Source organism: Fusarium oxysporum, chromosome IV, assembly GCF_013085055.1.
Source record: "Fusarium oxysporum Fo47 chromosome IV, complete sequence".
NCBI lineage: Eukaryota > Fungi > Ascomycota > Sordariomycetes > Hypocreales > Nectriaceae > Fusarium > Fusarium oxysporum.
In genome coordinates, this window is record NC_072843.1 from 2325917 (window position 1) to 2338451 (window position 12535).

The 12535-nt window shown below is 46.8% G+C and overlaps 2 protein-coding genes across 2 annotated transcripts; both read left to right on the forward strand.

Annotated features, from left to right (window-relative positions):
- Positions 1-983: 983 nt before the first annotated feature.
- Positions 984-1462, forward strand: FOBCDRAFT_200209 (uncharacterized protein; the record flags this gene model as incomplete). Its single annotated transcript, XM_059608962.1, has 2 exons — positions 984-1364; positions 1400-1462. 2 exons carry the CDS (start codon positions 984-986, stop codon positions 1460-1462), a joined length of 444 nt encoding a protein of 147 aa, XP_059464677.1.
- Positions 1463-10658: 9196 nt separating this feature from the next.
- On the forward strand, positions 10659-11828 carry FOBCDRAFT_132082 (uncharacterized protein; the record flags this gene model as incomplete). Its single annotated transcript, XM_054704218.1, has 1 exon — positions 10659-11828. The coding sequence occupies one exon, from the start codon at positions 10659-10661 to the stop codon at positions 11826-11828; it is 1170 nt and encodes a 389-aa protein (XP_054560193.1).
- Positions 11829-12535: the final 707 nt, after the last annotated feature.

Genomic DNA, 12535 nt, shown 5'->3' on the forward strand with positions numbered 1-12535 from the left:
AGAAGTAAAAAAAAAACACGAAGAATGAGTAATTCATTATAGTTTGCGTCTGTTATATTAAAGAATAACTGCTAATGATGTGACGGCAGCATCCCAAGCCCTATTCAGTTCCTCCTCTTCGCCTTGTCTGAATTTGGGAAAATTCACATCCTACCATTGGAACAACTCAAAGATAGGACAAAATATAAGGAATTGCAACATGTAAAGGTTCACCCACAACCTTTGATTGTTCATGTTCCTTGCCTATGCCTCGCCAAGGCGAACAGCGAGTGTGTAAGCTAACTACCACTGACGCCCGCGTTTACACTCGATAATACAGTTCTGGAACCTTTAGGAACATGAACCAAGCTTTTGGTATAGACTTGATTCAGTCTGTTATTCTCAAAACCTTACCAGGAGTCGTAGATGTTGAACTCACCATCTCCTTATGTTCATTGACCAGAGGGTTTCAGAACCAAACAAAAGCCGTGGAGACAACACCATTCTAACTTCCAAATGTTTAATTGTAATTTATGTATATATATATATTATAGTTACGTTGAAACTTAGCCACAACGGACCGGATGGTGCGATCATGATGCAGACCCGTGATATATCTACTTTGTATCAAGGCTAATCCAGCAATCTCAAGGTTGGGACTATGAATGTGAGACACTGGCAGTAGTAAATGAGTTGCTAGCCTTATTCGCCCGGTGACTTGTACGTAGATGTGTTCGCAAACATTGCCTCATTGACATCCATCGCGTTTTCTCAATCTCGACTGTAGTTTTCCTGAACCAGGATCCTAATTCGTATCACACAGCCCTGTAATCCGTGCGAGACATACTGAGGTCAAAGAATAAGACCAGTCATTATCGTGTCATAATATTATAACGTCAATTGCATACTGCCCAGCAATTTCCGTTACATCAACATCGCACGACCACGTCAGCAATTCTGCGAAGAATGCACCCAAATCTGTGCTCAGACACGGATTTCCTATTATGAAGGATTATACGCCAAGGGCTTCAAAACTGGTGCCTAGTTCAACGAGTAACATATGCACCGCAAGTGATCGCCGCTACAAACCTGTGTCAGAATACTTGATGGGAATTACTCCGCCAGCAGGAAGACAACACGAGACCCGTAAGATCAAAGATCTGCGATCCGATCAACCGAGTTTATCTAGTAATTTACGGGTAGTCGCCGCCGTAATGCCCGTCAAGGACCGGACTGCTACCCACGGCTATGCGGAACGAGATATTACGCATCAGCTTTCACTCTCTATCCGAAATGGAGTTTACACGAACGATGCGGTGAAGGGAAGTGCTCATGCAGCCGTTCATACATATCAGTCGAACATGCAAGGCAGATGCATGGCCAAGGTAAGTCAGCATGTCTGATCTTGATTTTTCTCAAGCATCAAGCAATGGGTGTTCTTGCGATTGGGGGCTGTAATGAAAGAGGTTGGGGACGGGAGTGACTGTTCTAGAAAGATGCATAAAGCAATCTATCATAAATTTCTGATGAGCTTTCTCACTGGTCGTTGACTCGTCTATAGGCGCTCGCGGAAGCATGTCTCAGTTGCTACGATTTCATTTCCGCTCTGTCTTGCTGAGAATAGATATGGCGGATTTTGTTCTGTATGTGGAACGGACTTCATATATCTTCTCATGCATCAGTATCAAGCAGTCAGAGCAGCATTGGCGGTTCAATTATGCAACTTGGCGAGACTGCAACTCTCAACTGCAACTCTCTGACTGCAATTCCGCATCAAGTTCCGCATCTGTAAAAATGCGTGTTTCAACCCCTGTTCATCACAACAGAAGTACTCCGTCAAATTGCGGGAGAGGCTGGGGGAGCTACGGGGTATTATTTTAGCTAGTAAGAGTGTGTCCAATTGATACTCTGTCAATACAACTCACAACCACAAATAGAGACTCCCCCGATCCTTGGACTGCACATCTTGCTCACGGCGATTTCTAGTTTCGAACAAGTTTCGTATAGTCGGTCCGCCTCCGTTGGCGAAGGAATTTTGCTTGAGTGTAACCTCCGAATATGCACAGCAGGGCAAGGGTTACAGATGCAAGCCAAGCTTTGGAGGAGGCGGCCCGCACTTGGTTGGGCGCTTACACGACTTGAACTGCGTAAGGCTAGAGTGAGGGTTAGGCGAGTCCCTATATCGTATTATGGTGCGCAAAGACACGTGCGAAACGTTAAATAATCTTCAAGCATGGTAGCCCCGTGAAAGGTCTGTTATAAGTGGTGTTAGCAGACATGCACGTAAATCTCCATCTGTCAAGCCGAGGCATGACATGACATGATAACAGGCAAGATTCAACCAGTTGGCCTAACAAGTCAACGAGTTTGTGTGGCCGGTGAGTTTGCAATCACTATGTGTGTATAAGCGGCGGGTTTCACCCCCTCAAGTCAGGCCACGCCCACACTAATGGGCGGGTAACACGCGGGACCGATCCGGGGAGGATGACATTTTTCCTGTAATGGTTTAGCATCTGACGATGGCCGATGGTTCGGCGAACTTTCCTGTAAGGCATGACAACCCGAGGAAACCCTTAGAAGTAAAGCTGTCGAAAGCTCGATACGGAACAAACTGGGGTCGAAGAGCGAGGCTCAAAATAGAGCTTGAACTTAACTACCGAGGTGTTCTGTGTGCCTGTGATCACTATAGTGCTGACATTTGAGTCCTCAGAATCAGATGGTGTTGAGTAGCAGTGCATTGTAAGATTGTATATCGGCACTTTCATACGGCAAGGAAAGATTGTATGTGCCTCTCCAACACATCATCAAACTCATATGGGCTGCAAGTGTATTGACTTATTATTCAATTTAATAGGAGGCTGTTTCAATTAGTGTGCTCAGTGATTGATATCGTAACCACGGCCCCCACTAACATCTGCCGAATACTCTATAGCCCGAGCCTCAACATACATCGAGCGGCCGCCCTGGTGCCTTACCCTGCTAATGCACCGAAACCCATACGCCGCTCACGATAACCTTGACCAGGAAAGAGTCATCTGTCACTACATTCAGAGTTTCTAGTGGGAATGACTTTGAAGAGAATTTCGTAGGGCTATGAGGCGGTAACCTTTGCTGTCATCAGTCCCGAGTATGTACGGCACAGCCATCATTGAAGCTATCGTGAACCCTGGACCAAGATCTTGGCAGACTAACTTTAGATTGTGAGGCTGAAAACAAACTTTGCTTCTTCGCTTACGATATCATCGTTAGACTACCTTAATTTATATCTACGTGATAGTTATAGATACAAGCCTTATTAGAACGTTCTTCTCGTCTTATTCTGGATATTCTAAGAGTAGCCGCTTTTGTGGCGGCGAAGACTGCCTCATGGTGTGCTTATGCACTGCTTGTGTAAACCGTGTGCATTGACGAAACTTTGAACAGGAACTCTGGGACTTGGTTATCTGGAACTCTCGAATTCATCCCAGTAACTTCGTTGAGAGTTTTCGATCACATGACCAGTATGTATATCTGTTTTAGCTCGGTTAATCACGTATAGTGTATAGCATCTCAGGGGTGCTTATGAGAACTCGGCATATAGCCATTGAAGTTTGCAACCTCACAGTATGCTAGATCAACTCACTCGGGTATTCGTCGCTGCACATTGTAGTTTCGAGGACAGTATTCCACCTAGCTGCACATGGAAAAGTCCCTGGTAGTTGTATATAAATAACTTCGAGGCTCACGTTTCTTAACTTGTGCTTTTGTTACCATCTGTTCCAAAGCTCCAAATAGTGTTCATGTGATGATGATCTGCTGCTGTACGACCTTAACCCTGTCTAAGGTAAGTTGTTGACCTCTTTCTATTGATAAGCCGGATTGCTCAAGGTCTTTGTGGAATGAATTAGGTGAGTATTGTCATTTTGTAAGATAATTAAAGCATGGGAGATATATGCGGCTTGAGACATCGCGTTGTACCACATGCATTGCTCAATTGAGCTTAATTACTGGAATCAAGAAGCTCAAGCTCATTAGAGAGATGAGTATGCCATTGCATGTTTGTTGATAGTTACGTAGACTTTCTTGATTGTTGGCGCACCTGAGGCCAGCATCACAAGGTGATAAGCGCCATGAGGCACAGTCCATGCCCGGCCGGTAATGTTGTATCAATCCGGAAGTTTTTGCCTTGTTCTGTACGTATCGTGACTAGTGAGTAGCTCCATGAATTGTCTTAAGCCCAACAGTTGTCATTGATAGACCATTCTAGATGGCCATGATCTACACGACTAATAAACTATAGACTCCACTTCATGAGGGGTCATGGATCTCCATGAAGACCTGTTGGTTGAACTCAATTGTTTATTTGAGGTTGAACTTGTTTCTCAGTCTCATCTGCTTTTCTTGAACAAGGTAAACGGCCGACATGCATCTCAACATTCCATCGTGCGACACATTAACTGCTATCCTGCCAAAGAACCGATGCAAGGGGTCCTTTTCAGCCGAGAACTAGCAAACTGGCAGGTAGAACGAGACAGCTCTCCGCAAGCAAACAACCCAACGATGCGACGAAGAAAGCAAACGAATTTAGCTTGGCTAACTCGCCGGTAGTTGGCGAGTGGCATGAGTCAAAGAGCGACGGCTGTATATTGTCAGCATGACACCAGAGTTCCTACAGAATACTGAGCCTGATCGCATAGCTTGGCACGTAGCAATGATGATGAGTTCCTTGGCTGTCATCAAGAAATTTAGGACCAACAGATGATAACTAACAACCAACATACTTTGATGACTGCTAGGATCAATCGGACCTGTTCCGAGAAGGCAGGCTAGTCGGAAATAAAGAGAAGAAGAGAAGGCAAAGGTTTCTTGTTCAAGTCATCGGTGTGCATGGATTGCCTCTGGCGATTTACGGTGCTTCATACAGACAGCATCAGGTGTCTCGTCCAGTTTAAAACCCCTGCAGCACTTTACGGCATAACGAAAACAGCTTAGCTAGGTCTCATGAGTGCCTTGGATCTGCTATGCATGTCTTTGATTGCCTGTCAGTGTCTCAGTAACCGTCTCAATGCATATTCTCTCGTTCTCCCTTTTCAAACTGTCAGACAATAACCCTGTAATCATATCGTCATAAGCACAGGGCTTCCACCGTCTCAAGCCCACCCTTCGACCGTTTTGGCCGTTTTTCGTGCATCGTCAAAGCGGAGCGAGCCGGCCTTTCAGAGACCAGACAAGTCAAAGTCAAAGCACAACACCAACGGGCACTATTCGCTGATCTTTGACAGGCTAAACCTTTTGCTATGAGTAGTTGCGTCCAAGTTATGGAGATTCAACCCTCAGAGCTATGACTGGAATGACACTCTCCGCTGCGAGTTGACGGATTGGGGCTGTTGATGATCCTTCATGCTTCTGAGTGCAACCTCGGAAATGCAAGAGACGGGCGATTTATTAACGTCCACACCGCCGAGATATCAATCGAACACATCAGAAATTCCGTTTGTATTCGTCTTGAGCCGAGCGTCTAGTCAAGTTCTAGACCTTTTCATCCTTGTGGATCAGCAACCAACGTTCTTAAGAAACTGGGGTTCTTTAATGACGACCATGATGAGACATTTTGAATCCATGTCGGCACGGCACTTGTTGGCTGAAAGCCCTGCTCTTCTGAAGAGAAAACAGGGCAAATTGCTTTGTTCAAGGATATGAACCTTGACCAACAGCGTCAAGTCTAGTCAGGTGATGAATTGTTGACGCCTGCAACCCGTAGAACCTTGCTGATCGCTCTGGTCAAGACTCCATTGATCAGGAAATAGCATGACTGGGGATACTGCACGCGCTGCTTGTCCTCGCTTCAGAAGTGCCGAGCAGAACAAACGTCTCGAATTGAAAAACGTATCGAGACGGGAGGCGTATAAAAACTACTATGGATATCTCTCATGGCCGGGCGCAAACTTGAGCTTATTAGTTGGCCGTTGGACTAGCATCGCGGAAGCGAAGCCAAGCGAAGCCGATCAAAGAAAAGAGAAAAAGAGCCGAAAAGGAAAAAAGCTACGAACCGGACAATGACAAGAATGGTTTGAACTGCCGTGACAGCTTGGCCTTTCTCTCATTAGACAACGTTAGTGAACCATCGGCTGCAAAACTACTATAGGGAACAATCAACAGTCGATCATTGTGTGTTTTATTTATTGTCATGTCACGAGCTGTTGATGCGACGTTGATATGCACTGTTATGCGAGATGATCCCCTTGGCTTGGCTGCGTGTTGAGTTGTCCTTTAGCCGTTGGACATGAACACGCGGCGATGGCACAGCCTCTTTGGAGGTTGAAGAACAGGTTGACTATCAGCTGTTTGGGGTTACACTCGATTTTAACCAGGGAAATAAGAACCAACACGGTCCTCTCGAGGAAGTCACTGAGTTGAGATCTGGCGAAGAGCAATTGGAATTTCCTGAGAACATACTAATGTCCGTCGGACCATTCACCCTTGAGACAATTCAAGAGGACATGTGGGCTTTCAAAGACGGAGATTGATAAACCCTGTCTTCTCGAAGACGATCATCAAGTACGGATACAGTGTCACTAACAACAGGTATCGTCATGCGGCACAATGACAAGTTCGTGAGGAAAAAGGCTGATAGTTTCCGCCTGCTGTGGCATTACCTATTACAGGAATTGCAGCGAACCGGTAGCCATGCGATATTCAGTTTCTGCTCTGATCGCACAAACGACGGGAAGTGCAGTGTTGAGTTTCTCGACCTTCCTCTGTAGGTAGGTCGTTTCAGAGGAAGATCGTGCATGGGAGGGTATGACAAGGGTTTCTGATGAGAAACCAGATAAAGAATTTTTTCCGTCGTCTAGAAGAAACTAAAGAAGCGGTAGTCTATAATGCATCGTTAATGAGTCCCTGTTTACCATGGGTTTGAAACGGAGGAAACGTCGAATTTGCCTCTATAATTTTTAAAATGAGATAACTGCATTGATAATCGCATCTTGCAAAATCACAACAGCACCCATGGATGGATGTACCTACAGGAAATCTTAAGGTAGATTGGGGTGATACAAAGTGTCATTGACAACAGCAGAGGACTTGCCTATCATCACTACAAGCTTTGAAAGTGGTCTGTCATGATTACATATCATACTGTGCCTGGGAAACCCTCTCTAACCATCAAGCGCCAACAATCTTGTCCAACCTGAAGTTTCCAAGCAATCAATATCAAAGAAGAGAAATAATGTAAAGGTGGGGTGCAGGGGTCTAAGTTCGTCAAGGGTTCAACGGCCGAACGTTTGGTTGTACAAAAAGCAGAAATTCTGAACTTGACATCAGACTACATACATACGCGTTGGCCGATAAGTTCCAGATCGAATCGAGAAAACCATCATATCATGAGAATGGGAATGAGAATGAGAGTGAGAATGAGAAATAAGCGAAACTGGCTTCGGAAGGTTTGGTATGCAAACAAACACGGCATTCACGTAGATCCATTGCAATGTCTTACAAGCGCAAGAATCTCCCGATTTAGGCTTCGAGGGCGATGTTCAACAACCTCGGTGTGTTTTTCTCCTTTCCGTCACCGAAGGTTCGGCACGAGGGAATGTCTTGCGGATATTGTGATAGAAGAGCCATGAGTAACGGGCCGAAGGTTGGACAGGGCGAGATGCGATCGACGGAAGAGCGGTGCGTTTATTTGTTTCTACTTCTGTTTCTGAAGGATTCGTGCAACATGACAAGTTGTCATGTCATATCATGCATGAACACTTCTTGTGTGAACAGGAGAATCCGCTGTGGCTATTGAAAGAGGAAACTCCTGTTGGTTTGTGTTTATTCAATGATAATAGCTGCAACAGTATATGATTTGAATCCTTGCGACTTGCCTTGTCATGCATGAGCCTGTCTGTGCCAGAGAGGGCATCATGGGCCGTGGTTCAACTCAACAGCTCCACATGATCCCCGCTGGAAGCATTCCTCGTTTACGAGTACGCAGTTCTTCCAATACAGTATCAGCAAGAGAGAGGTTGATTGATGATATCTGAGTTACCTGCAGCATGGCTGATCATTGGAGAGACCATTGGGTTCGAGAAACTCTGTCTCATTTATGGTGACCTCTTCATAAACGTCAAAGCACAAAGCGAGCCCCATTGACAGTTTTGTGTCAAAAATCAACACCAAGCCACAAGCCACTAAACGCACAATTAGCTTAGCTCGATTGAACTAATCCCGACCCTTAAAACGTCAGTCACATTTCTCTCCTCAATGCATTTCATTGCGTGGCATCCCGCACATCTCACACTCCCCCCAAGTTGACCCCCGTGGCATATATCTCATCGAGTCCGATCACCTCGCAAGGGTCCTTGTTCAGTACTCAGGTTGATTGTTTTCGTGATGGTCTCTTTTAGAGTTCAGCGAGTCGGCCGTCTTTAATGCATGGCAACATGAGTATCTCAAAACATCACGGGTACAGTTGTCAGTTGTCAGTGTATCAACAATGACACCTCATGATTACTTGCATGTTCTCCCTAACCTCTTCTCCACTGTTGGGGAGTCAAGATGGAGCTCCATCTTGATCCATCCTCACCGACAAAAATAGCTAGGTAAACTTAGTATAAACTTAGAGCGTCAATTAACTCGCTACTTTTTTGACGCCCTGATTCAAGGTCAGAGGCCTTCTTGCTCCTCAAAGCCGACCTCAGCCAAGGCATTGCAAATAGCCAGGCCTGCACCGTGCCGCCGCGGCCGTGATTCCTGCCGCCCAGCCGCCGTTGTCCATCCTCCGACAATCCCTGTAATGGAAGAATCTTTCTTTTCCCATCTCATCTTTGCCAAAATTCCCCTCTCATTGAGCCGTTGCTCTTCTTTGCTATTTAGTGCTCAAGGGTGTAGTACGAGTGGTATGTAGTACATACATTTTGTATGTAATATGCAGTGTGCCAGAGAGTTCCTCTGAAGTACACACCTGTTGGTGGTGTAGAGGACATTCTACACGCCCCTGACCTCCTAGAGAAACACCCCGTCTTGTAGGCTCGTTCGCTCTGTTTACCCTTCTCCTCGCTCTTCAACTCTCTGCAGCGACCTTGCTTTACCTTGTCCATGACCTTGAACCATGCAATTCCAATATGCATTGCATCTGCATCTGCATTTCTCTGCTGCTACTGTACTGCAATAAAATCTCTCGCCATCCCCATCCCGCCTTTTCGCTCGCATGGCATCCATACCCATACCACCCATGTTCATGCTTGTTCTGCTCCCCTCCCTCTCACACCAACCCTCTCTCCATCTTATTCTCTTTTTCGTTTATTGGGCTACGTACAGGCTTAGGTTATCACTCTGCATCTCTAATTGCCTGTCTCTCCCTTCGTCTTCTTTCTTTCTTTCTCTCTTCTACACCATCCCATTCAACCTCCTCCTCTTCTCCCACTGCAGCCAATCTCTTCTTGAATCTCGGCTCCTTGGCTCCTCTTCTGTATTCTGACCCTTCGCCTCTACCGCTTCGGGGTTTAAATCGTTCCAACTCCCGCGCCCTAAGCAGCAAACTCTCAGCCAGCTTCAGCCCTTAACCGGCCTGAGCCAAGCTCAAACTCCCCCGTCATTAGTGGACTGTGGCTTGCCCTCGCCCGTCCAGAGACCATTCAGCCAATCCGAAGAGCTTAGAAGGCCGCTGGAAGTGCAAGATCGGATAAGACTAAGACCCTAGACAGGGCTGTTCGGATCGGGTCCATACATCCTGGGAGTCGTTACTTGGGCTCTCTAAAACGCTTCAATTCCCTCCCGTCTTCCGCGCTCTCTAGCTTCCATTTCTCCCCGCCGCACTCCCACTACCCACCCGGTCACTTATTCCCTAGAGGGCCTGAGCCTCCGACCTGCCGAGTCCCTTGCCCTGTTGAGACAAGACGACACGAGACGAGACGTAAGCGATCAATTGAGGAAACGCTCACGGTGGACTTCTCACACTTGCAAACCTTGCTTTTACCTCCATCCTCCTCTCTTCTCCGAGGCCTCAGCTGTTGGTTCTATTCTCTTCACAACCAACATTCAAACATCGCGCCAGGTTCGATCCATCTTAGTGGACCCATCAAGCGTCAGACCAGGCCTGAACCAAACCAAGTCCAACTCGAATCATTTCGTTTCAACCAACCAGCCTTGGCTCTTTAATCTTAAACACCTACAACATCCTCTATTCTCCTGCAACTCTGGGCATTTGGCTTCAAGCTCTTTGACCTTTCGCCCAATTCATACCAAGTCGCATTAAAGCATTGCACACCTTTTTACCCTTTCTTGTCTAGGGAGAACCTTTGTATCATCTAACGACGCCTACGACGATTACGACCATCACGAGACAAAAGAGGACTGATACGAGTCTCACCCAAGAACCGATCCAATTTCTATGCCTCTGTCCCACCCGGGTGCTATGGTGCTTGCTTGATCAATTATTTCTCTCTGATTCTATTTCATACCAACGAACTGGACTTTGATCCATCCGAGACACGAAACGCTGCCGATCACCCTACCTTTATTTGCCACCAGGTCCCGATACAACCCAAATCCCCCAACTTACCTCATTCGCCGTAATTGTGCAAACACGCAGCTCCCCAGCTCCAGCACATTTTGCCATTCTTCAAGCCGACAGCTAGGGAGTCGGGTGGACATCACCTGGCCCCATAACTTTAGCCAACACGGCTCCACCGCTAGAAACAGACTTCCGCGACATGGCTATGGATGCGCTCAAGAATCTTGTCAATAACGTCCCGGACTGGTTACAGCGACTTGACGACCTCAGCGGCCAGATCGACCGACGCCAGGCCGAACTGGCCGCTGTTGCTGCCGCAGAGGGCAAAAGTGCGGAGACAAAGTCGCTTCGCAACAAAGGCTCAACCGAGTCCCTCAAGCCTAAAGATGATCCTCCAGTAGTTCACGCCGAGGTTCCAGCGAACGAGGACATCCTCGAAGATGGTGCAGGTGACAACACAGCACAGACACCAGTCAAGCCCGAGACACCCAAGGTGCATACCCCAAGCCCTGGTTCCATTCGTCAGCAACAAGAGATTATCAAAGCCGCACAAGCTAGAGCACGAGCTCAGGTCAGGAAGAAGCCCAAGTCGCCATCTATGATGTCTAACGAAGACGCCCCTGCCGCTTATCGAACACGGAGCATGATCATTGTCTATTATGATAGCTATGTTCAGAGCTTCTTTGACGATCTTGTGAGGTTTGTCTCGTCAAGTCGAAACCTGATGCGCAAAGCCAAGATGGCAGCAAGAGTTGCCCAGATCAAGAAGCTTGCGGAGCAAGACGTATCAGAGGATGGAAGCAATGACGACGCTCTCCCTTCACTACGATACATGAGCAGCAGGCGATTCGGTCCTATGTCGATATCCCGACCCGGTGCTGGCGACCAACCACCAGACGTATACGATAAGCTGGATAAGGGCCTCGAATTTGTGCAGAGTATGTGTGAGCACGGTGCTCATCAGTTCCTTCGCGATGGCGACTGCAACGACGAGATCAGTAAGGTACAGAAACGACTGACTGAGGTTCTCGAGATGGCCAAGACAGAAATGGAGCGCGTAGAGCGCGAAGAGCCTGAATTAGCAAAGGAAACAGGCGAGATGGGCAAAGTCCGGACACGGCGGCCCATAAGTATGCGCCGCGACATGACCGTTGGCCTCAAGGAAAGCAGCCCGACACCCACTAAGGAGGAGAACAAGTTGGAGCCTGCAAAGCTCGAAGCTGCCGAACCTATTATCGCAGCAGATCCCATGGCACCTATGGCTGTGGATCCAAATATCATGGAAGCCGACGAGGGTATCGATGTCGAAATGGAACTTCCCAAACTGCAATATCGATCAACCCGGGCGATGCGCAGTCGTGGACCATAGAGTGGTCGCGAGTCGTGTGCCTGGGCCATCATTCTCGAAACACCATAACGAGAAGCTCAATTGTTTAAGGTACTTTGCTTTCAGCATCGCTCATGTTACTACATTGAGATCATCATTGGCGTCACGGACCGGGGAGAAGAAAGCTTCAAAAGGGGGAAAAACTCACTGGGATTTGTTTTGGTTAACTTCCATTTGCTGGAACATGGAGGACCGCCTTCCACTTTTCATTTTATATTTATCACGAAGCGTGAGCATTGCGTCCGTATGGATTGGCTTTGTATCATATATTAGTTTTTTATTGCCACTTTGGAGCTTATCTTATGTCAAAAGAAAGACCATTCATAGCGTCGGGGTTGCTGCATGCGTTAAGGATTTCAAGGGACTTGGCTGTATTTCTGATTACTCTTTTCTCGTTTCATTAGTTCTATCTAGGTTTATGGTCATGAACAATGGGAATCTTGAAAATGACGTTATACAAGTTGCAGTTCCCTCGTTTTCGCAAGGTATATTCTTAGCAAATCTTATCAAATTATTAGAGAAGTTTACAAATTTAGTAAAGCTTCTTCTAAAGATATAACATACTGAGTTGTCAGGTCCTTTATCTTCCGTTCACCGTGCGCCTTTTCAGCTGGTAAATGGATTTTATTAAGCATCTCTTGTGGCCCTTTAAGTTAATAGGAAGCCGTTAGAGATTGGACAATCGAGCC